Below are 25,209 nucleotides of genomic sequence, written 5' to 3' on the forward strand. Positions count from 1 at the left end.
TCTCTTGAGATTTGTTGCCAATTATCAGATAATGCTAGGGCTATGAAAAGCAACTGAGTAGGAGTGGAAAGAGCATTTGCTGTTTCTGAACATATCTGAACCTAATGGAGGCTTTTGATTCTCCCAGAATGTTTTCCTCTCTTTCTACTACTGTGTATAACTGTATGTAATTGTTAAACATTTGTCCAGAAGAACTGAACATATAACAGTGAACATTTTTTTTTTTAGTGGAACAAAAATGCTTGTCATTTGGATTTCTACTAGTAACACTTCGTATTCTATGATACTTCATTGCAGTGAATAAACATAACTTACTGTGACTTAAACTTGGGAAGATAACTTAATATTCATGTGTAAATTTAATGTAGAAACAGATTGTATTCTTGGAAAAATTTAATTTTCAGCTAAGGTGAATCTTGAAATGAGACTGAAAATGACTAAGAAAATCGACTTCCTCCTACCTATCTTTGACAGTCTGGTATCTCTAAGAATCAAAGTATTTACCTTGAAGATTGCAGCTGATTCAACAGTTACAGTGCATTGCATACTATCAAATATCGCAATTGAACAATACACTGCTATGTTACTGTGGGTTAGCTTTACGTTGACTACAGGACAAAAACTGTCTTCATGATCTGAGTCCTTAGGGAACTGGCTTGCTTTTCTTAACCAAGGCCATGACACTGCAGGGAACAATGGTATCCCCCAACAGGGAGAAGTTTTTAGTTAGGATAAAATACCGGGGCATCAAAAGGAGAGGTAATGGTTTTGACTTAGATTCTTGTTCAACAACTTGTTCATGAAACTACCTCAGGGGTTTTTTGGTTTTGTTTGGTGGTTTGTTTTAATCAGTCTAACTTTGTTCTGTCTACTTCAATTGAAATCAGAAGCTGCCTCAGTGCTCGAGGTTTGGGGGCTGTGTAGGTGAAAAGCAGCTGAGCACTCTTTGAAATTGAGAAAAGAACAGAACGAACCGGAAAACGAAAAGCCCCAATGAAAAGACAAGAATGAAGTTCACCACTGAATTTCAGGGCAGAGTTCATATGCAAGTTTCTCATAGCTGCTTATGCAATTCTAATACTGCATCTTGCTTGCATGAATAAAAAGTGTAATGCCCTAATAGTTCTCTTAAGGGCAGAAATCGCATGCCTCTTAAGGGCATACAATTCATATACTGGTTCTTGTTCAGTGGATGAATTAGGGCTGGAGGCTGGGTGTGGGGGTTTTTTTCTTTGTTTTAGAAGAGTTCTGAACTGAGCCTGTGAAGGTCAATGGAACAGGGGCAAGGAGGGGAAGGAGCTATGACAAAAACCCAAAACAAACAAACAAAGAAAACCCACCAAACCCCCCACAAACACATATATGGAACTAAAATTAGTAAATAGTTGTCTAGCAGCAAAAATTAATGGATTTCTCTGAAAGTTGTTTCACTACATGATCTGGTCGGGTGGGACTTCAGTTGAAGCTTCCTTATTCCGTGCTTAATAACGTTTTTTTATTCTTTCTCCGTGTGTGTGTTATCTGATGTAGTGCAGCCTCAATAAGAGGGCATTTACGTGATTGGGGAAAAACCAATTAAATCTGTATTTCCATCAAACTGTAGGGTAAAATAACCTCCTTTAGTTCCATTCTCTTGCAAAGTGATATGTAAAACTTTAGTTGTCTTAACTGTCGGAATCTGTTCTCTCTTCTGACTGCAAAAAAAGAGATGTCAAACAGATATGCAAGATGAGGGAAGGTGTTACCATGTTTGATGTTGGTCTTCCCGGTTTTATGTTTTGGGTGGGGTATGACCCAGCACACTTTCTTTTGAAAAGAACATTAAGAAATAAAACATTAGAACAGTAAGGAGTGAAAAGGACGTTTGTTTATTGGTATAAAATCAGAGTTGCCTAACAGGGATTAAAAAATTTAAAAATGTAGTTAACTTGATGTAAAATGCTTTTTCTTTTTTGAACACAACTTCTGAGTTACGTTCTTGTTTCCTTTAGATTTTCTCCGAAGGAGCAATCTATTTATATGAAACAAAATACTGAGTGTATGGATAATGTGTGCAAATACATTCTTAATGTGAACAAGTTGTAATTTTGTGTATTTCTGTACGCTACTATAATAGAGAATAAAAGTATAGAAAACTGAGACTTCTCCTAACTTATTACAAATTTTGTAATAAGGAAAATAATTTTTCAGACACAGGCTTCGTGTCCTATGGATCGCAGACCATTTCAAGCAGTATGCAGGCTTGATGCATTAGAAAAGCAGATAAAGGTAAGTTCCAGGCTTATTTTCTTAAATAACTTCAGTTGTAGGAACATCCAAGTTATGCTGCAGCCTTTTATTCATACGTCTGTGTTAAATAAGCTTTCCTAACAAAATAATTATTGCTTTACTGTTTCTATTACATATTTGAAGCTAGGAATTATTCTTAATTATTTTTTCAAAGCAAGTGTTTACAGTAATAATAATCACAAAGCTGCTGTTGCTACTTTATAGTATCTTTGAGCGTTCCTCAAAGATACTGTATATCCAAGAACAGAAGTATAGTAATTGGTCTCAAAGTGGTTTTTAACTAGGTTTTGTAAACGAGTGATATATCAATTAGCATGCAATCTTGCCTTTTTTTTTTTAGCTGAGGTGAATCTTGCATGTTCACAGCCTCCAATTCACAGACAAAAACTCATGAAGGCAAGAGGAATCAATTAATGCTAAGCCTTGTTCAACCTAAATTTCTGCATTTTTTCAGCTTTCAGGTCTTCTGAATAATACTGCTGTGGAGAGTAGTTTATCAAGAAGGAAAATAAAACTTGATTCTGATAGGTGATCTTGAAAGTGTATATAGTAAGATGCTGATAATCCTGTGTACAGTTTTGAAATTCTGTGGTGAAATTATGGTTATAGGTAATTCCTAAGCTGTTGGTTTTGCATTTTGCTACGTTTAGAAAACAGGTTCCCACTACCCATTTCTTGTGCTAGATCTAAAGGCCCAGGTAGTCAACTGCAAAGGAACCAGACTGACAGCCACAGATACTTCCTTCTCATAGAAAACCATGCTAGCATATTTTATCTTCTTTATTTCTAAAGAATCAAGGAAGCAGCTGAAACAAGATAAACTGAAGTTTTCATTTGGAAGAGTGTAAAGGCTGTACCAAAATACAGTTTGAAAGGGGTTTTTTGTTCATAGAACTGCAGTGTAAACAGCTGGGCAGAGAACAAGGGTCCTGCTCTGAAGAAGAGCCACTGGAGCAGTAGGGATAGATGGAATGTGTACCGAGAAATGCTGACACGGTGGTCAATGTTAGCAGGGCGCTCTCAGCACATGGGCAGCTTTCCCTTTGTGATATTCGTAATTAGAATGCCAATAGCTTAAGGAGTTGCCAAGATTCTAGAATGAAGAAATACAGAATATCTAATGCAAACAATTGCAATGTAGCCATTGAAGTAACTTCATAGTATGTAATAAAAATTGTATTGCTTTCTTAGAATTTCAAAGGTGTGGGGAAAAAACGTTATATGAAATCCGTAAGTTGTTTTACTCTAGAGGAAAATTGGGTGCTTTTTAATTATGAGGAAGCATTTGAAATTGAGTGGTAGTTCACCATTTTCCCAAGCTGAACCTTGTGTAGTCACATTAACCAACTTCGCTTAAAAAACTTGTCTCCAAATTCTCAATGGAAGATAGTGCATAGTTTTGAGATACTTGCCATGGCAGTCTGAATGTTCAGGGATTTTTGGTCTTGTGGAATTAGTATGCATCTCTGGCATAGCCAAGATACATATCAAGGTGGCGTTTTTTTCCATTTAATGAAAAACAAATGAAAAATTTCAAATCTGCAACCTCTGAGATTAAAGAAATAATGATTTGAAATGGTTTTGAGTCCTTCTGTTGGAGCTTATTTTCTCTGCAGACCTTAAGAGTCTTCAAATGTATTTAAAGCCCATGTGTACTGAGATTCTAGACTGGTTTGACTTTATTTTTCAATACAGGTTCAGGTTAAAAAGCAACTAAGGAGGAAGGAAGAAGAGGAAAACTGTGCCTGCAATAAGGGAAGATACAGCCATGCAAAGATGAGAAGTTTTGTGAGGTTGGTCGTCGGCTTCATTTCAAGCATTCTAATTGGAATATTCAAAATATAAATTCAACTGTTTTAAAATGTACATCCTGGAAATTTTTAAAAATTAAGTTTATTGTAAAAGAAACTATTTTCCATCAGTGGCATTTTAGCTTTACTTTTATCACTGGTGTAATTCCCACTTGAATACTTACAGTAGCAAGCAAGAAGTAAGGAGCAATGTATTTCTTGCATTGAGCTCTGTGAAAGTTGCATTTTTTTCAAGCAATTCTGGCAAATTTCTTACTAATTTGAATTAAGATTTTTATGGCTAGATCATATTTTAACAGTATAAACCTTTTTCTTTGGTTATCTAAACAGACATTCCCCTTTCTTGCATGTTATCATAAACATGGGTGGTGTTCCTCTTTTGCTATAAAACCTTGTTGTAGTCAAGAACTGATTTTATTCTAGTGAGTTTGAGAGGGAACTGTGGAAATACCATTCCTGTTTTGAGAAGCTTCATCTTGTCACATTTGCTGCATTGTATAAGGGGAAGCTCAGGATTACACAGATGAATTTCACTAAATAGTGATATTCTAAAGTCAGTGTTTAATGGCATGTATGATACATACGGAGTTCTTGAGATTGAATTTGAAGCAGACTTTACTACAGAAAAGATAACTGGAAGTAAATTACCTTTTTTGGCTCTTAAAAAAATAAGATTGATCTTTGCACCTCACTGTTCTGAATCACCGTTGACCGATATTTTTCAAAATATTTATGCAAGCGGGTTATAACATCTTTCACATGTTGCCATGAAATCAAGCAAAATTAAGCGTTCAGATTTAATACAGGATATTAACTTTTGTTGTGTAAATGGATTTTCTTTTTTTCCATCTGTAAGCTTTGTGAAGCACTGTGGCTTTTTAATATATGGAAGATGATATACATGATGCAAGTTCAGGTTTTAATAGTAGTCAGAACTTCGTTTATGTGCACGAAATAAAAATTCCTTAAAATAGGAGCTGATTTTGGTTGGGTGTATATACTGTTAGCTTAAATATGCCCAGGAATAACTTTTGTAATATCTTTTGTTAATCTTGCAGAAGTGCTGTATGTCCAGACAGAGAGCCATTAGCAGCAAAATTAAGCAAAGTTGTGAAGAAAAAATACAGTAAGTTGTTATTTGTCCTCCATTTGCTAGAATTGCTGTTTTTTATTAAGGAACTCTAAAATTGGCTTATCAAGAAAAGAAATTCTAATTTTTTTTTAATTACTTACATTTGCCTATGAAAACCAAATACCAAGGAATAGAAGCATGGAACTTAAGAGAACAAAACTGCAGTATGTGAAACTACTGTTCTTATTTAACTGGAAGGACTGCCTCTTCAATTTCAGTCACAAGTGAAATGGATTTGATTTCAGCCTAAAGTCATTTTCTACATCAGACAGTTGGTGCACAGCTAATGACTAGCTTTTATTCACAGGAAGATTTTGGTGAGAGTTCAGACACAAGAAGCACTTAGCTGTATTTTGGGGCTGCCATTTTGAGAGGCTTGTTTAATAGATATTGTTCGGTAAGTGTGTTCATAACTTACGAAACTAAGCAAATATCTGAAGAGGTGAAAACTGCTTGATATATAAAAAGCTATTGTAAAGGTGCATGCGTTTTAATTTTACTCAGTTTGTGTGTAAACATTGTAAATACACTTGAGGTACATTTTTTTCATTAACCTCTCATTGCATTAATGATTTTGACAACTGAAAACTAATATGCTAAAGTTAAGATCAAAGTTTTGTTTCTTATTCCACACAGGTAATATTTTGTATGACAAACGAAACAAGAAAGCTTTGTCTGTGAAGATAAACAAGGTTGGTTCTGATAATGAAACACTTGTGAACATTTTTTTCATGAAAGCATTTTTTAAACTACCTTTCTGCTTATTTTTAAGGTTAACTTCTAATTGTTAATTTTAGTATGATCCAAACTTGGTTATTTTGTCTCTTTTTGTCTTGAAGGAAGTAATTAGAATATAGTACTAGGTTATATGAGCTTCTCTCTCAGAATAAACTTAGTTTTGTGGTGGTAAATATTTTCATTTAGATTACGATGTTACATTATAAGATACTGTAACCACCCTGTTTTCATCTTTCTTCACCGAAAGAAGGTGGTATCAGCTACAAGCTGTTAGCCAAATACCATTATATGAAGGATATGAAGGCTTTCATTATTTTCATGAAAATACATAGTTGTAATCAACCAAGTAATTTGTTACATGAATAAGCCATGGACGTTATACTTTGCATCAAGTTGGTTTTTTAATGGGAGATTACTCCCAAGAATGTTTGTGTTTCCAGGTTTCTTGTTTAGTTCATAAATTTTAGCCTATAACACAGGCTTAGAATATGCAGAATTTATAAGGCGCTATAAAGGCTCTGTTGTTTGATTTCTGCCTTCCCTCTGTTCAAAAATACTTCATGTCTCTGGGACACAAGTTTGTGATCAGTGCTTTCTTACTCACATTTGCAGGTACAACTATGTTTGCATGAAATAGTTTTAGGCCATACATTTCATTCTGAAGTGTAAACGTCATCGTTCTCCATCAATTCTGTCTTACCTGAGGTTTAAAAATTTGAAGGAAAAACTGTCTTTAAGTCCCTGTTTTGCCTGCTGCCTTGCTTCGTGTAGTATATGGGCACATACTGCATCATGTGTCTTTTCAGTAGCTGGTGGCCTGAGCTGTCACTTTTATTTGGTGCTTATACGCCATAGTTCTCAGAGATGTCTTTAGCCTTTCCCTTCTAAGTCAGGTATTTAGAAATTCTGGTTCTGTTACCATGTAAAGTTAAAGGCACCTTTCATTGAACTGAAGAGGTTTTGAACTGGAAGGATAGGGCTTAATGGTAGATCAACCTCTAATTTGACTTCAAGGTTGGTGAGTGCTTTCATATCTAGTTTCACTGATTTATTGTGCACTATTTAATAGCATTAATGTCTCAAATGGTTCCTGTTGCAAAAAAGGTGCATAAACAAAAGTAGAGTCGTTAAAAACCTTCAGGAGGAGGTACAGGGCTCAATAATCCAATAAACGTTTAAAATTTAAAATAATTTAAAAGAAAGCACTGATTTACTAACAACCACTTCATAAGGATATTTGTGGAACATCTGGATAGCTTTTTTAGATGGAGGGAGAAACATTACTGTTCAAAATGATAGTACTTTTAAAATAAAACTTAAGAACAACAGCTTTTTAGGAGAAACTTAAACACGCTGATGAAATAGGGCATGTTCCCATCAAAACCAGCTCTCTGTGCCAAAGTTTGATGGAGCATGTGGATAATGACTGTGTACTTGAGACATACATTTACATATATCCCATTACAAAGTTTATTTTTCATCAGAGTAAATATATTCTGAAAGAAAATGATGGGAAGACCCTGTAAGTTCCCATTTTGAAATACCAGTCATGGGGAATGAACAGGAAGGAATGTTTTAGTCAGATTCGATGTGGCATTGACCGTTTAGGTGAAAAGACATAAATGGCAAAAATGGGTCAGTATGGGTAAGTGTGTCAGTCTGGTAGTCTGGGAGAATGGGCTTTTTTTCCCCTGCAGCCAGCCAGTACACAGCAATAGCAACAGTTTACTGCACACAACGCAAAAGGCAATACGCTAGCGTACAGTGGGTGGCTTGGCATTCTTAGCAATTGAAATAGGCGGTGGTATTTGTTGAAATATGAAGTGGATTCTGAATATTGTGCCTTCGTGTGAGGGCCCAGTAAACAGATGCACAAGTCAATCTTCGATTTTGTAATCCTACCTGAAGGCAAAGGAGAATCCCAGCTACGTACGTTAGGTTTTCTTGTTACTTTGAAACCAAACACTCAGTGAACTGCTGTGAAGGGGTCTGTCTGAAGCTGCTAGCGCTGTACTTACTGTGGTTTGTTAGGTAGCAGAAATGGGAATCGTGAAATAGTAAAAATCAGGCTCATTTATTCATGATTTCTGTATGGAGCATTAAAGATTTTGCCGTGGAAAGCCTATATAAAATACAAAGTTTACCTGCAAAGAGCAGGTGTTGAAAATTTAGAGACTGAATAGAGAAAACTTGTTTGCTCTAACTGCAAATCTCAGCATATAACTATGGAGCTACTATTGTGCCTGCTTTTTGTGAGCTGAAGTCTTGCTGACACGATTTAATTTCAGTGCATTTTCATGTATTAAATGTTAATTATTTTATTTTGGATGTCTTTAATTCATAATATTTTTTTTGTAGCCCAGAAGACAGACCTCCTGGAATGAGTGCTTCAGAACTAATTTCTTCAGCACGCTTCCGGCTGGTGGTAGCAATGAAGAATCCTTTTTTAGCTGTAGAAATGACTGGTTAGTATATACTAGTGCAGAAAATAAACTGATGGGTTACTGTATTGTAGATGCTGTAGTTCCTTCTGCTTCTATCTGTATGTACTGCCTTGAAATATTTTGAAGATTGGCTGGTTTTATATTCATTGATGAAGAGCAGTTAAAGGATAAACACAAACATTCTAAAATTAGTATTGTTAAGGGCACACCCCAATTTCTGGCATGTGTTCAGCATTAAAATACTTAAGTGTGTGCTTTTAATCTCATTGATTTAATAGGAGTTAATAAGTGTTATTTTTAGCTCATATTTAAACTCCTTGCTGAATTGAAGCTTTGGATAGGAAAGGGTTAGTCCTGTTACTACAACAGCAATTAGCAAAACAGTTAACAGTAAATATCCTGTTTTGTATCAGAAACAATCTTTGTTGTTGTTGTTCCTTGACTCCCAAGAGGAGTACTTTAAACATAAGTGAAGCAATTTTGCCAAATGAGCCTAATACTTAAGAATGGGTGTAAAAAATGTTTTTTTTGTTGAGAAGATGGAAGAAAAAGAACAGTCTAGAAGAACATTATTTGGATAATATGGCCTAATAAAAAAATTACTGTCTGTATGTTTTCAGCAGTCTGTAAATGAAAAAAACTTTTTGCCATGCATGCAACAGTATTAATTTGTCAAGGATGCAAACTTTGTCCATCTTTCAACTCCCCAGAAGACACATTTCATCCCCTGTTTTCCATTCTGCCTGCCTCATTTATTTAGGACTTCCATTATGTTTACTATGACTGCTTTTTCCCTCTAAACAATAATCACGCATAGTTTCATCATGAGCATTGAAAGTTCTAATACAGTTAAATTTAAAAAAAGTCATTGATAGAAGCAATTATTGAAATAGAAAATTGTCATAGTACAAAGTTGCTTTTTGTAACTTTTTGTATGAAATTTGTATTTCAGTACGGAATTCACAGAAGTCAATGCAGTCATTAGACAGAAGAGACAAGAACTGGAATTATCCTGTTCATCTGTGCTTGCTAGAGTTGAAAGGTATGTGTTTTGTATTCATACTGCAAAGGATCTTAATACTTCACATTTGGAACTTGATTAATTCAAATTGCTCTTTAGATAGAATATCGTTTGATCATAAAACTAAATAGTGTTTGCATGTAACTTGTTAAATTTTTGTGTATTTGCCGCATGCAATTTTTACGTCAATAGATTCTTTTCTGTGTATCTTAATGCTTTTTTGATACTCATGACAAGCATAGTAACTCCACTGACTTGTGTGTCTTAATATGTCACTTTTTCACAGAAATGCAAGTTTAAATACATCTTCTGTTTGGAAGCTAGTGTTCAATGTACTTTTTAAATTATTTCTATCATTAGAAATCAGACTACATTTGCTTTAACTTCAATCATCTGATTCTATTTCCCTCCCTCTCCCCTCGTCCCCCTCTTTCATGGGTTGGTTCTAACACTTCTTTCTGTAATTGTTTATAAACAAATGCATCTAGAAAGAGTTAAGGGGGGCTCTATCAAATGAAACAGAACATAAAATATTTTTTTTTTGTCAGAGAGAAGAGACATGCTAAAACATACCCTAAGGATGTTTTCATGAATGTAAAGCAGAAGCATAAAAATAACTGATTTTAAAATAACACAGTAAGAAATTGGTTCTGTCTGTGATCTTAATTTCACTACATATCTCTCTACTCTCTTTAGCATAAAACAAAGGCTAAAGACAAAAGAGCAAGTAAACAGATTTTTAATTATAATTAAAAGTTGTACCTAGGATTTAAATAATGAATTTATATGTGTACTTTTCCTTGTGGAAAATTTCATTCTAACTCAGCGATAACTTAAAAATTGCAAATCTGTAGCTAAACTCTGTTTTTGCCCAAGGTTTGCTGAGGGAGCCTGAATATGTATATATTTATTTTGTTTGTTAAAAAAAAGAAGCCTTTACTAAGTTGTTGTGTAGACTATTTCTCATTTTTCTGCAGAAAAGGCTATTCTTCTGCTGAAGTACTAAATCAGTGTTCAGAATTTTATTTGAAGCAGTATAGCCTACTAATTTGGAGTAGGCGTTAGAGTTCCGTGTTTGGCTTTGAAGAAAGCCAAATGTATATTGCTTTAACATAACATACCTTGTTCAAACTGTTTCACTAGATTAGGCAGTAATATAAGCTTGAAATTAAGTAAGAGAAGGAAAGTTTTGTTCTCTGTCAGCTTTGCCTTTCTCTCCAACTGTGATGAGGTTGGAAGTGTCATGGTTGCCTAATGTTTTGGTTTTGTACATTGTTTCGAAAACTTGCTACAAACAGCTAAGAAAACCCAAAATTAACTTTTACTTTTCCAGAATTCCTTTAATGTCTTATGGAGCTGAAGCTGAGACCTTTCTTCTCACTTCTACTACAGTAGCAGGGACAATTCTTCCAACAAATATCAGGCCTTTGGAAAACTTTGGTAAACTTTTTTTTTGTAAGTTTTATTTATAGCTCATGTGGAGTATTGTTAAAATATGATTCTCGGAAATCAGAGTATATAGTTACAGTTAATAGAAAAAAAAAAAGTTTTGTTGCAGTTTCATGCTATTTCAAAACCAGCTGGTTTATTTCTGAAATTAGAATATAGAAGATGAACCAGCCACCCCAAAACTGGCATAACTGTTCTTCATTTGAAGATTAAAATAATAACTTAATTCCATTTCTAAATTCAGCACTTTCTTTCATGTTACAACTTCTTTTCCTATTGTTCACTGTTAAATCTCATTTTGATAGATTATGAATGGCTTGACATATTTCAGTGGTATATTGTGCAGTGTGAGGAACAAACTGTTTCCTGACAGAGAAGAGGAGTAGTCAGGAAACAGTGCCGTGTATGGATCTCTTTCAGTATGCCTACAAGCTCTACAGGGCAGAAGCTTGCAAAAGTGCTCGAGCTCCGGGATCTGGCAGGAATTTAGCAGAAGACAGAGACATGGAAGGAATTACCTTCCCCCAGCTGCTTTAACAGCCTGTCTCTCCATACTCAGCAAGAATGTAGTTTTTCTTCCAACAGGCTGCACAAGTTCAAAGAACTGAAAACAAAGGAGTGCTGTTTTTTAAGGCTACAGATAATACATTCTTTGAATTGGGAATTATACTACTTTCACTTGACTAGTAGGCAAAGAGATAGGAGAAATTTGGGTCTCTTGGCTTACAAAAATTGTGAAGAAGTAAGTGAATTGCTGGAAAGCGTTAAGTAGTAGAAGGATCATGAAGAAGATGCTTTATTCATTCATATTCTTCATTCTTGTTAAAGGTACTTATTTCACCTCCGCATTCCCCAGTGAAAAATGGATAGGTTGCTTCCTCAGGCCTCTGATGTTTGGCAGTGCAATTTAACTGATCCTTAACCATTTCTGCTTCTAATAGTAATGAGTATACATGCTAGCTCATATCTCTTGACTGCCCTTCACGTTTCTACTTACACAGCCAGGCTTCTTTGTTAGTAAGCACCAGAAGCATTAAAAAAAAAACCCCAACAAACCATTTTTTTCTCTCATCAGAAAGATGAAGAATATTTAAATAAGCTCCAAATTATTTTTCAACATCAGACTATTTAGAACATGTGAGTAATTGCTGTTGATGATATCAGCAGCTGATCTACAAATACTGATAACATTGTCAACTCCTAAGGCAGAACATGGAACTAAACCCTTTGTGCTATATTTTGGGAGAGGCAGGGGATTTTGAATTTGAGTCTTGACAGCAAAAGAAAAGGAAATTTTTTTTAGATATTTTTGTTTTAAAATTTATATTTAGAACAGAATTATTTCATTTATTGTCTCTAACAAGGCACAGCAAATAAATTATTAAGTTATTTTTGTATGTTTCCATATGTTCTTGCCACACCTGAACTAAAGTTCAGATGTTTAATGTAATACATTACTTATACTGTGGGCAAAGTGGAAGACAGTCATCAAGATTGAATCTTAAAACATTGTAGTATGTTGACACTAAAGTTTTAAGTCATCTTCAAGTTTGACTTTAAAACTTCCTACTGATAAGAAGCATGCAGGAAGTAAGACACAGAGTCTTCGAATTTCCTAGTGAAACCAGGGGTTGTTGGATGTGAAGATCTCCCTTGAGGATTTTGGTCACATTCTGTTGAGTTGATTGTTCCTTCCCCATTCAGTTTTTGTATAGCAACTGAGGAAAAGACAGACATGCACAAAAGAAGGTAAGGACAAAAGCAAGGAGAAACCTAACCTGAATACTGCTAGAGATGCATGGCAAATATATATAAAGCAGACGGGAGCAAGGCCTTCTCTTATAGGAAGTATGAGAGATGAAGGAAAAGGCAGAAGATGGAGGAAACAGGGGGCACTGCGACTTTCTGCAAAGGTGGAGAACAGGAGAAAAATGAAGAAAATACTGAAAATAGACGCATACAAAAAAACCCAAACTGGATCTTGTGATTCTTACTAAATTGTGCCTGAAAGATAGTCACATAAGCTTTTTTTTTTGCACACCCCACCCCATCTCTTGGTCATAACTTAAGTGTACAGTTTTGCACCAGAGTAGTAGTTGACAGTTGCTTCCAGAGCTGTGCAAAGAGGTATACAAATATCAATGATGGTCATGTAACTGTACTGCCTGAGTCTTCCCTGTAGCTGCTGCAGGTTTTTTTAGATTCTCTTACCATTAAATAGTCTTTTTAGTAATTTGACCTGAAAATGCATTAGTGAATCTACAAATACCATTATGATTTAGGTTGGCATTATGCGGTTCTCTTGCGTGATTAAAATATTTTTAAATAAAGATTCAGTGAGCTGAAATGCCTTGTATTTTGTCCAAGTCCAAAGCTTGTGAAGCTTGTGTGTTAAAATTTTACAAGTAGTAAGGAATGTTAAAAAGAGGCTTGTGTTTCACAAGTAAACTTTGAAAGTGCCACAAAAATAACTTGCCTTTTAATTCTGTCAGGATTCCCACATTCCATTTGTATTCTGAATTTTTATTATTGCAGGGTGATTTCTTCCCCATTGAAGAAAATCATCACAGATGTCATTACATATTTTTAATATCTAACTTGTTTTCCTGGCTACTGTAATAGGTTTGAAGACGTGGTTAGTCTGAGACAGCCACCTGTGGCTGAATAACTGCTGGCTAACCACTGTGAAGTCACTTTCTAACAGAATTATTGGTGAGACTGTTATAGTAGATACCTCAAATAGTGCCAGTCACCTAAAACTCCTTTGGAAGGTCTCTACCATGCACGTTGTTTTCTTTTAAATGTATGGTACCTTCTATGCAATCGATACCGTTGGTTTTCATTATCTTAAGTGATGATTTGATCGGTGGACATCCAAAAACCAAAACTAGATTTTTTTTCATGTTCAGGCAAATTATTGTGTGTTTATAAGGGAGGTCAGAGGAGATGATTAATAGTCCTGTGCTCTGCTTTAGCCTTTTAAAGGCTAGTGAGGTGCTTGCGGAGTTACTGCTCTAAGGTTATCAGATGATAAGCTTACATTTAATAGACAGTGATATGTTTTTGATTCTGCTAACAAAGTAGTAAGTGATAGAAAGAGGATTTTGTGCTGTTACATACTTGTCTTATTCCTATCTTATTTTTATATAATTTAAGAATACATTAAATATTTTAGTGCAGTAAAAGCATGGGAAATAACGTTATACAGAGAGTTAGAATCAAGACTTTGTGCGATGTGATAAATACATTGCAAAATCCATAGAAATTAATCTTTCTTAGCAAGTTTATACTATTTGTGTACGAAAATGAAGCTGTAAAAAGAACTAATTTAAACACCAAATTCTTTATGCTTTCTGAAGTCTGTGCAAAGTATGAAACAAATTAATAGGCATCTCAAGAAATTAATTTAGCTTTGAAGTGAGTATTACGTTCAAGTATATTTACTTAATTATCATTAACCTTTAATTCCTGAGCTGTCCCTCATAAGCTTTCATAGGTATCAAGAGTACATTCTGTTCCCTTTGCAGTGAATATAACCCTTGGCTTCCCTACAAAGACTTTTGTCAAATTGTGGATTGCATGAAATAAATTAATACAGTATCAAAACAAGAACTCCTGTGCTGCCGTGTGCTACTTACGGCCATTCTTCTTACAGCTTTAGGTTTTTTTATGCACCCTAGGCTGCCCCAGAACTTGCACTCCTTATTCGGTTTGTTAGGTGCTGCAGGCACCCCGGGGGCCTTGGGGCCAAGTTGAAGTCCAGTTTGCCATGGAGTGTGCAGGGTCTGTCTTGTAACTGGTGAATGAGTTTGCACTGTCTGAAAGTCGATTTTGTAGAGAGGTATGCTGTCATTGCTGCTTCCGATCAACTGCTTCCCGTGTGATCATCCACTGACGGCCATTTAAAAATGTCACTTTCTGTAGTATTGAGCTTCACTTCTGTAGTATTGAGGCTTCACTGCCAACAGGCCTGCATTTTATGATGACAGGAACTGCTATATGCTAACAATGTTGTGTGGTTAATTCGTTACTTCTCTAACAGCGTAAATGCTGGCTGTCTTTGAATGGCAATATCAATAGCAGTTTCACTGCAAATGCCATTACTGTCCATGTAGCTGGCACTGCTTCTAAAATGTGTGTTTAGACGTCACTTTGTTAGCTTGATTCTGTTCTTTAAAGAAAAAGTCTGCACTGAAAAAAAAATAATTTAAATTTATCTACTTAAGCTGTGGCAGCATTTCATAGTAAATCTTCCATTGTATTATTTGAGGATATCTGTTAAACTGGAGAAGGTTATTTTATGTTCTTAACTGTATTTGGATAAATGGTTATTATCAAACTTTAATGTATTCTGCTTTTATTAGAATCTTTAGGTAAAGGATATGCTGTTGCATGTACTCAAGAAGGAGAAGAGAAAAAGCAAGCTTCTGGTTCATCTGGCACTAGAGGAGCTAGAAGGAAATCAGTTAATACTACTCCTAGAAGAAGGTCTGCACGAAACAGCAAAAATGAGACTCTGGGTCAATCTCAGAGTTCACCTCGGTCAAGCAGTTCCGCATGCGGTGCCCCTGATGGCAATAACCCATCTCTGAATAAATCTCCTTCAGAATCAGAGAAAGCTCCTCCAAAACGAAAGTCTAAAAGAATAGTTAAACAACAAACACCTGTGGTTAAAAAGAAACTGAGAAGTTCTGCACGTTCTGAAAAATCGCCCAGTGATTCAGTGGAAGATGATGACATTGCTGAGTCTGAAGCAGTTCTAACATTAGATAAAGACCAGCAGTCAGGTAACGAAAGCAATAATGCAAGCCTTCCACAGAAGAATAATGCAGAAACAGAATCTGCTAATGGATTGGAAAGCTGTAGTGAACATGCAGAAATTGAGGGAACTACAAGAGAATGTGACAAAGATGATGATACTTCAGGCAATGCAGATGTAAGTTTTTCTCTCCAAGAACCTCCAGTACTAACTTTAGGAGGTGAAAGTCAGGAATTTGAAGTAAAAGGTGTTACTGAAAAAAATACAGAACGTGAGAATCAGGACATCTGTGAAAATACTCTTGAACAAATGGAAACAGTAGCTAGTCCCAGAGATGAAGTATGTGACCATGCAACTTCTGAAAAAGTAGATCAGACATTGTGTAGTCCTCAAAATGAATTGATGGAGAATGTAGAAGCTTTGACAAAAATAGATCAACGCGTGGCTAGTCCAGAAAATGAACTGTTGGAATATCCAGAACCTTTGGGAAAAGATCAGCTATTAGAGAGCCCCAGAAGTAAATTGCCTGAGCATCCAGAAGCCATAGAAATAGATGATTCTGAGGCTGAAGGAAAAACAGTACTAGACTGTGCAAGTACAAATACTCAAAACTTAAAAACTGTTCAAGATGAAGAACCAGATACATTAATACACAATATTTCTATGGACAGTACATCAGAACAATCCTTAAAAGAGAATGCCATGCCAGAAAGTGAAGAGGGTAGAACTTCAGAGTCACCCCAGGTAAATGCTGAACATAAACATTTCGGTGAAGATAACAATGAAATGATACCAATGGATTGTGACTCATTTTGCAGTGACCAGAATGAACCTCAGATTGAGCAGTTACCACCGGTTGAAAGAACAGAGCAAGGAGAAGTGAAGTCCTTACAGTGTGATGCAGGAAACTGTACATCAGTTTCAGGACTTTCTGATGAAAAAGATGAAACTGTTCCTCAAGAAAGAGAGTGCCAGTCAGAACTCAAAAAAGATAAAAAGACTCGAACTAGAAGGTCTAGGTTTCACTCTCCATCAACAACTTGGTCTCCTTCTAGGAGAGAGGGCAGGAAATCTCAATCACCATCCCCTAAAAGGGAGATGACCAGAGACAGGAGCTCACGATCACCCAAGAAGGAAATTGTGAGGGAGGGAAGGAGATCTTTATCTCATTCTCCGAAGAGAGACACACTCAAAGATGAGAAAAAAACACCATCTCGATCTCCCAAAAGGGAAACTGTCAGGGAAAGCAGGAGATCATCTTCTCGGTCAAGAACTAAGGATTCGTCTCCGAGGCAAAAATCTAGATCTCGAAGCAGTGATAGAGATAGTCAAAGAAGAGATCGTGACAGAGAAAGAAGAAATAGGAGGTGGTCTAGGTCACGGTCACGATCTAGGTCAAGATCACGATCTAGGACAAGAAATAAAAGTTCTTCATTCTCTAGAAATGAGAGGGACAGTCATTCACCTCGATGGAAAGAGAGATGGGCAAATGACAGCTGGAGGAATCCCAGAGGAAATGATCGATACAGAAGTGATCAAGAGAAACAGAGTGAAAGTCTTAAAAAAGAGAAGGACAATACAGAAAAAACCAATGATGATCAATGTTCTTCAGACAAGCGGAGGAATGATTGTCCAGACTGGGTAATGGAGAGGATAAACTCCGTTCCTGAAGTCAGGAACAGAGAGAGAGATAAACCACATTGGGAAGACGGCAGGCATGACAATTCGGGACACTCTTGGAATAAAAACTTTGGTTCAGGTTGGATTCCGAATCGAGGGAGAGGTCAGCGTGGCCGAGGTGGGCGTGGAAGAGGTGGTTTCATGTATGGAGACCAGAGTGAAAATCACTGGCAAAATAGAAAACCTCTCTCAGGGAACTCAAATGGTTCTGGGAATGAAACTTCAAGGTTCCCAGAACATCAGCCATACAAGCGTAAGAATGAACAAGATTATTCTTTCGATACGCCTGCTGACAGATCTGGGTGGACCTCTGCATCCAGCTGGGCTGTAAGAAAGACTTTACCTGCTGATGTGCAGAATTATTATTCAAGAAGAGGACGCAATTCATCAAGCCCACAGTCTGGATGGGGAATGAGACAAGAAGAGGAGACACCTGAACAAGGTATTCATCGTTTTGAAACATAAAAGCTTAGTCACAGCTGCAGTGGCCGAGTAAAATCCTGGTCATGTTGACCTATCTCAAGTTGAATTAGTTCTTCAAAATAATTCAGGGTGAATCTATAGTCTTTTTGCAATATGGAGGTTTGTAGGTGTGGAGTTTGGGGATTTCTTGTGTTTTGATGGCTTTTTGGTTTTGCTTAAAGTTAGACATAATTTGAGGAGTATGCATCTGAGGAGTGCTACTTAAGTAAATCAATTTGGTTGAAGAGAAAGCATATCCTCTTCATGGTTACTTTTAGCATCTGCACACCTTCTAAAAAGGGTATTTTTTTTTTCCAAGGAGATTTGCATTTGCCTGTGCAGACCCACACAGTAGACTCTAGAGATGACAGATTATTAAGTTGACATTTATCTTGCTTCTAAGTAAGCATTTTCCTCTTCATATGCTTAAAAAAATCTAGGGAGATTTATAAATGCAAAAATGGTACTTTTACTGTACTTCAGCATTAGATTTCCTCTAAAGCCTCAGTAGAAGTCTAATATTTTTTAGTATTTTATATCTGAAAGGTAACTGCCCTGATGGAAATAAACTTTTTGGTAGAAAGTGAGTTAACTGTGGATGAGATTGATTCTGAATAGCTAAGAAGTCATCCACAGATTATTAATGCTCTGAAGTAAAAGGTAGATGTGAATTGTACTTAAAAACGTAAAATCCAGTTCTGAAGGCAACCACACTCGCACTTTCCCATTGTCTCCTTGTTTTTGTCTTTCATTTTTATCCATTTTCATCCTATATGCCAGCAGTTTTCTCCCTCTTTTCAGAGACAGCGGCATCAGTGGCTTCTTAAGTTTTGAGGCAACTTTGCCAACCTTCAGTCTGCTGCAGGCAAAATTTATCAGACCTTTAATTGAAAGTATTGTGTGATTTGCAGACTTTATTTCACGTAGTTCAGGAACAATCACACTGTTACGTTCGCTTTTGGAACGTGAATTCAGCTGAGAATAGTACAGTGATCTCTCAGAACTGGATAAAACAGGCTAGGTTGGCATCATGACATGGTCCTGGGCGAAACGGTCCTGAGCAACCTCCTTTTGCTGACCCTGCTTGAGCAGGGGGGTTGGACTAGATGGTCTTGATAGGTCCCTTCCAACCTCAGTGATTCTGTTATCCCGTGATCTTTAAAAAAGGTGATTTGGGGTGAAGCATAAGGGTTTAAATCCCAATCCCTGTAAATTAGGTGACAGGGTTCCTCAAGGAAGGGATTGTAAGGGAAGGACATCTAAATTATAACCCATCAACCATTTCTCAGAACTAATTTCTTGACTTTTGGAAGGTTCGCTGCTTGTATCTAGACTTTAACTTTTTGACTTCTGTTGAAGATAGAGTGAGGTCGTAATTTTTTAAAGAAATGCCTCCCCAGGAGGTTATTTTTACTTCTAGGCTTTACCTGTTGTACCATTGCAGGGTTTTTGAACAACTCTTTCCGAATATGAACACCTTTGAAATTGGTTGAGGATGATTTATTGTTCAATGAGAAAAAAACAGCAGGGTATTTCTATAGTTACCAGAAGTGGCTACAACGAGTGTGTGTGCATCAGGCAAAGGGGAGCAGAGCATTGCATACAAAGGTGATAATGTATGACTGACCTTCTGCAATTGCAGAAGCTGGATAAGTTACGTTGTCTTCCTGCTTTTTGGGGGAGAACTACTGTTTCATTGTGATGAAATAATTTATTAGCTGTGCTATGGGAACAAGTAGAGAAAATAGAAATTCAAAATGCAGGCTTCCATAGTAGCCTGAACTTTTTAAACTCAGAAACTAGCATTTGGCTCCATGATGTGTCTGGTGATGAGTGCTGTGTAATAATGTAATGCAGTATTTTTAAAATACTCAGGTTATAGAAAGCTTTTTGATACACCATACTTCATGAAGAGTTTAGACACGTGGCTCCACTTTTGCTTTATAAAGTACGGATTTTTCTACTTCGTGTACTGTCTGTTTTTTCTTTTGATAGATCCAAACCTCAAAGACCAAGGCAACCAGCAAAGTGATGGTTCTCAGTTACCGATAAATATGATGCAGCAACAAATGAATGCAATGCCACAAGTGAATGCACAGCACCAACCTATGAATATCTTTCCGTATCCAGTGGGTGTCCATCCTCCCATGATGAATATGCAACGAAATCCTTTCAACATCCACCCTCCAATGCCCATGCATCTCCCTACCGGAGTGCCTCTCATACAGGTAGCTGCTCCCACAAATTTGTCTCAGGGATTACCTCCGCCTCCACCTCCACCCCCACCATCTCAACAAGTCAACTACATTGCTTCACAGCAAGATGGAAAACAATTGCAGGTATGCTTTATCAGAAGCCATGGCGAGAGCAGTATTGAAGTAATACCAATTAAGGCTTTCTTATATTGAATACCATAGTCTTGATAAATTGATACTTGCAGTTTCTTTCTCTCTTGCCTGTCGTCTTCCACCCCACACCAAATTTAAAGTGGAAGTATCCATAAGGATATGGGTTGTTTTGGGGCTATAGCTTTTAAGTAATAATACACAACACCATAACTGGGTTTTTGTGGTAACGAGGTGTACCAGTGGGTAATGGAACACTGAAAAATTTCATCAGTGTTCTCCATTACCTTTTTCTTAGAAGTGCCCCGTTTCCAAAACTAAGTTTTCCCCTTCAAAACCTAATTTTTAAGCTTTAGGAAATGCTTGAATCCCCTTTCAGCAGCGTGTAGGAAGTGACCTAAACCTCTTTGTTGCAGTTCTCATCCCATGGGGTGTATCAGCAGAGGAAAATTACCAAGTACTGCATGGCGCCCGTTTGTTCCACACTCCCATTCTCCAGCTGTCACTATCTCAGCAGCTTACACACACACACGCATTTTCTATTCTGTTTAGTCTCTTGAGCCTTTTTGTTAACAATTTCCAAGCTTTCTTTGGTATGTTTTACTTCTCCCTTCTTGCCTGATTCTCCTGTTTTTGCATGCCCTGTTTGAGACCTAACTCCCACTTGAATTTCTCCAGTTTCAAAAAGACTCTGTTGTGCTTGGGGCAAGTCAGACCATCTTTTTGTGCCTTTCAAGATACCTTAAAACAACCTTTGCATATGTGAACTCCTCCTGTTCATATTAAGAGCTTTTATATCAGGGAAAGGAATATGAACAACTTCTAGGAGAATGCATGGCCCCGCGAGGAGATGTAACGCTGCATCTGTGATGTATAAAGGGCTCTTCAGGGTTTGACTGAGGTTTGTGCTTTTCTTTTGTTGCAGGCTGCCTGCACTAACCTAAAATGCATTCCCCTGCATTCCAGGTTGAAAAAGTGATGTTCTAGAACAGTGATTTCTAACCCTCTGTTTTCATGCATCATCTCTAAAGATTTGCAGCGAACTGATAAATGGCCTACATTCCTTTCACTTTCAACTGCTGTTATCCATTCATATTCATTAACTTAGAACAAAAGGAGTTAAGTACTGCGGGAAATACTGAGTGGCGTTACAGGCCATATGAAATACTTTAATACTCTGCAAGGTAAACCAGTAAGGTGCTATTGGAATTAAAATGCTGGTAGATTGCTTGTTGATTTGATTAATGCCTGCTGTCTGTAATTAAAATATTTCACAATTGGAAATTCAGTAGGTTTAACCTCTCAAAATGTAAGAAGTAAGAACGTAGGCTACAAACCTCTGTGAAATACAGTATCTGGTGCAGCAATAAATATGTTTCTGTAAAGATTGTGTATTGCTCCAAAATACAGTTATTTGTTAGTAAAGCCCCTGTTATATTTGTTGCTCTTACCTGCTTTTGTGGAATGGTGTCCGTGAACCCGAATGCTCTTGGGAGCTGCTGCTGCTTTTTCTTTGAGCTTTCACTGAATGAGTTCTTGGTGGTAGCACAACACAAATTGCTGAATACTGCAGGACTCCGCCTGTCCTTCCTGTTGAAAGGAAGATGAAGAGAGAGCGGAGATGACTCGCACTGGCGAGTGTTAGCGCGCTGATTATAACAGCTCAATATCTGTGTCCTTTCCAGGGAGCTCAAATTCCTGTTTCATTATTTTCCATCTGGATAAATGCAGATGTGAAAAAAGTAATGGTGATTGCCTGCAAAAAAAGTAACATTTAGAGTAGCATGCCAAAAACATGTTGGGAGGATGCATTCTCGGCTTTTGCTAAAAATGACCTCTCTCTGAGGTCTGAGAGGTACTTAATTTCTCAATTCCGAAGTATCAACAGTGCCTGTGGTCTTTTGGTGATGTTTGGAAATGTACAGAAAATGGCTTTTCCTGAAGAACAGATCGTGGTGCTTCAACCAGCATTTCACCTCTAGCCTTGAGGAGACTTGTAGGTGTGTTTACATTTGAAATTCATTCACAAGTTCAAGCTGATAACAAATATGGAAATAAATGTTTCCAAAGCAGCATCATTATGATGCAGGAATGCAAGTGTGGTTTAAGGTAACTTCTTGTACGTACGTTTAGGTGCTGATTTTTAAAAAAAATGTTAATCTCATTTACAAAACCGGGCTTCCTATACACTCCTGTGACAAATAGGGAGGTTCTGCAGCCATAAGCTTCCTTCCCCTTGTGCTAACAGCCTCCGTGCCTGTCTGCAGGGTACTTTGCTTTATCACTGGGATCAGAGCCAGAATCTAGCAACCACCGTGGTGACATGGAAGATGCCTACTTCTCAAGCTTTTTTTTTTTTTTTTTTCCTTTGAGTAGATGTGATATAATATACCTTCCATAATAATGGATGGTGTGGAAATTAGCTAATGAACCAAAGCATGTAGTATTGATGCTCTTTCTGTAGCTGCTGAGACTTCTAGAAAGGCACGTTGTCATACCGAAGGATAATGTATTAACTACCGGTAACTTTTTAAAACAGGGTATTCCAAATGCTGCTCATGTAAGTAATAACATGAGTGCTCCAGCCTTGCCTGCTCCAACAGCAGTCCTGGGAAACGTGGGAACAGTTCAGGGACCAAGTTCGGGTAATGCAACGTCGTCAAGTCACATCAAGAGCTCTAATGCAGCTGTAAACTCAGGAGAAAACAAAGCGAGTGTAACAGTGGAAGCCAGTGCAGATAGCTCGAAGAAGGACCAGGCAAGTTCAAAGTTCCGAGTATATTTATATATACACCGGGTTTTATATTTATATATAAAACATATGTAAAAATTTTTACATATTATATAGATCTATAAATTTTGATATACTAAAAAACAGCAAACTATGACAATACCCCTTCTGTGTAATATACTTGATACCATCGTGTATGCGATACTTCTGTGGCGGCTGTAGGACATAAACTAGCAAGCGGACTCTTTTTAATGTAGTCTCCTTTAAAGCAGCACTATTATGAGTATTACTTCAATTGCTGTGTGACAACATTCTGTTCTTCGTAAAACACAGGCAGCTCTCATGAGAGCTGAAATGTGAGTGAGGGGAGCATGGTTTTCTAGTCTTCCGTAGTAACTTTTTTCCTGTAAAGTTTTAATTTGTGATTGGTAAAAAGATACATATGCAGGCAGTGAAAAATAACACTCAAGTTTGTTTTTTCATCAGAAATTGTTAATTCAAGAAAAAGCGGCACAAGAGGTCAAACTAGCTATTAAACCTTTCTACCAAAATAAAGACATCACTAAGGAAGAATATAAAGAAATTGTGCGGAAAGCTGTAGATAAAGTAAGTTGATCTAGTAATCTGAAGTGCACACATTTCAACTGAGGTAGGGTTTGGGGTGGATTTCTTCATCTTGTGGGAACAACTGGTAGTTGCTGGGAGAGGGAATAGGAAAAGCAAAAATACCTTTGTCTCTCTCCATCCACGAGAGCTTTCTGAGCTCCTCAGAACAGAACTCGTTTATTGTGCGAAAGAGTCGAATGGGAATTCAGAAGTGTTTGGGAAGCAATTGGGAAGTATCAGGAGTTTCCAAAGTTGTTCTGCCCGAGATGGAGAAACCTGGGGTGTTGGGGAAATCAATAAATAATGTGGAACAGTGGCAAATCAACAGAAATGTTTCAAACATTTTTTTCTTTAAAACTGTTGTAGGTTTGTCATAGCAAGAGCGGAGAAGTTAATTCTGCAAAAGTGGCAAACCTAGTGAAAGCGTATGTAGACAAATACAAACATTCACGGAAGAAAAATCCCGAAGAGGCAGTCTCCTGTGAAAGGAAATAGAACATGTTTTCAGTTTTTAATTTTATTCTATCTGCAAAGTGCAATTTCAACATGAACCGTTAACTGAAAATTGTACATGACAGTGATTTGAATCTGGTTTTGATAAAATTATTTTTCAATGTAGTATATAATGTTTTGTTCTAAAGAAATATAGATCTACAGGGCAACTTCTTTATTCCTTTTTAAAAACAGATGTCTAAAAAAAATAAAGGTGTAAAGAAGAATCATTAGGAATGTACGATTGTGTGGATACTTAGATGTACAGCATTTTGACTTGAATAAGAGTGCATTAAAATAGAAACTTCTGTCTGAGTACATTGGTTTTGGAACAGGTATGTACAGTACATGTAATCGGTCAGATTAAAGTAAAATTTTTCTTTTGATTTCTCCCTAATTATAGCAAAGATTAAAATAATGTATTGCCTTGACAAATATTTCTAGCATTAACTGGACAGGCTGAATGCAGGGGTCACAATGTGTATATAAAAAAAAGCACATGGAGTTGTCTGAACAGAAGAACTGTTTAGATTTTAAAAAGAAAAATCATAAACAGTAAACCGCAGTGCCCAAAACCACGGGCGCTGCACATCTGTTGTAACACCAAATAAAAATTATGCTGCTTGGTTTTGTTTGTGATGTTTTTCAATTTGTTTCAAGATAGTGGGATGAACTTGAATAATTTTTATGTGCTGAAAGCCCTCAATCACCACACACTGGCAACCTCAGTTCATGTCTAACCCTGCCCTCAGCTAGTAGGGAATTAGTGTGCTAGAGCTGGATGTTCAGAAACGTAAACCAGTTTCTTCTTCAAGTAAAATCAAGAAAGCTGGAATTTGTTAGTAGGCTCCTGCTCGATCGGAGGCCGCCAGTTGTGCCAATCTTAGCTGTGTAATACTTTTTCGTTGTTAACTAGGGACTGTAGCGTGGATCACCAGCCTGGTATCATTGCATCTGCGCAATCTGAAGTCACATGCAACAGCTTTTCTACTTCCCCGGGCACTTTCATGTAGAGAGCTTAGTAGAGGTACCACAAGCATTTTAAAAGCAGGTGTGGGGTTGTTGAATGTGCTAGGGGAGTGCTTACACCTAAGGTAAAACCGGTTTTACTGAGGTAGCGGCAGGGAGAGTTGCTGAAACACTGTCACTGCGTGCTCCTTATGGAAGGAACAGCTTGGGATCCGTCCGGATTTGAGTGGAGAAGGAGCCTTACTCTGAGATTTACTCTGAGATAGAAATACTTGTTCCCT

General features: G+C 37.0%; 1 protein-coding gene across 2 annotated transcripts in view; it reads left to right on the forward strand.

The window, feature by feature from the left end:
- The window catches only part of SCAF11 (SR-related CTD associated factor 11), a 48,430-nt gene extending 23,843 nt beyond the window's left edge, over positions 1–24,587 (forward strand). The window contains exons 4-15 of one of the 2 annotated variants that reach the window (XM_009286206.2): positions 2,191–2,268; positions 3,985–4,082; positions 5,159–5,226; positions 5,869–5,924; positions 8,329–8,435; positions 9,367–9,456; positions 10,769–10,875; positions 15,249–17,765; positions 19,781–20,124; positions 22,670–22,888; positions 23,348–23,467; positions 23,834–24,587. In XM_009286206.2, the coding sequence (XP_009284481.1) occupies positions 2,191–2,268; positions 3,985–4,082; positions 5,159–5,226; positions 5,869–5,924; positions 8,329–8,435; positions 9,367–9,456; positions 10,769–10,875; positions 15,249–17,765; positions 19,781–20,124; positions 22,670–22,888; positions 23,348–23,467; positions 23,834–23,962 (3,933 nt within the window). In that variant the 3' untranslated portion in view covers positions 23,963–24,587. Of the gene's footprint in view, positions 1–2,190; positions 2,269–3,984; positions 4,083–5,158; positions 5,227–5,868; positions 5,925–8,328; positions 8,436–9,366; positions 9,457–10,768; positions 10,876–15,248; positions 17,766–19,780; positions 20,125–20,546; positions 20,877–22,669; positions 22,889–23,347; positions 23,468–23,833 lie in introns of those variants that run through there. The other variant, XM_009286207.2, reaches the window with a different exon arrangement.
- The last annotated feature ends 622 nt before the right edge of the window (positions 24,588–25,209 follow it).

Source organism: Aptenodytes forsteri, unplaced genomic scaffold (genome assembly GCF_000699145.1).
Source record: "Aptenodytes forsteri isolate BGI_AS27 unplaced genomic scaffold, ASM69914v1 Scaffold408, whole genome shotgun sequence".
Classification (NCBI taxonomy): Eukaryota; Metazoa; Chordata; class Aves; order Sphenisciformes; family Spheniscidae; genus Aptenodytes; species Aptenodytes forsteri.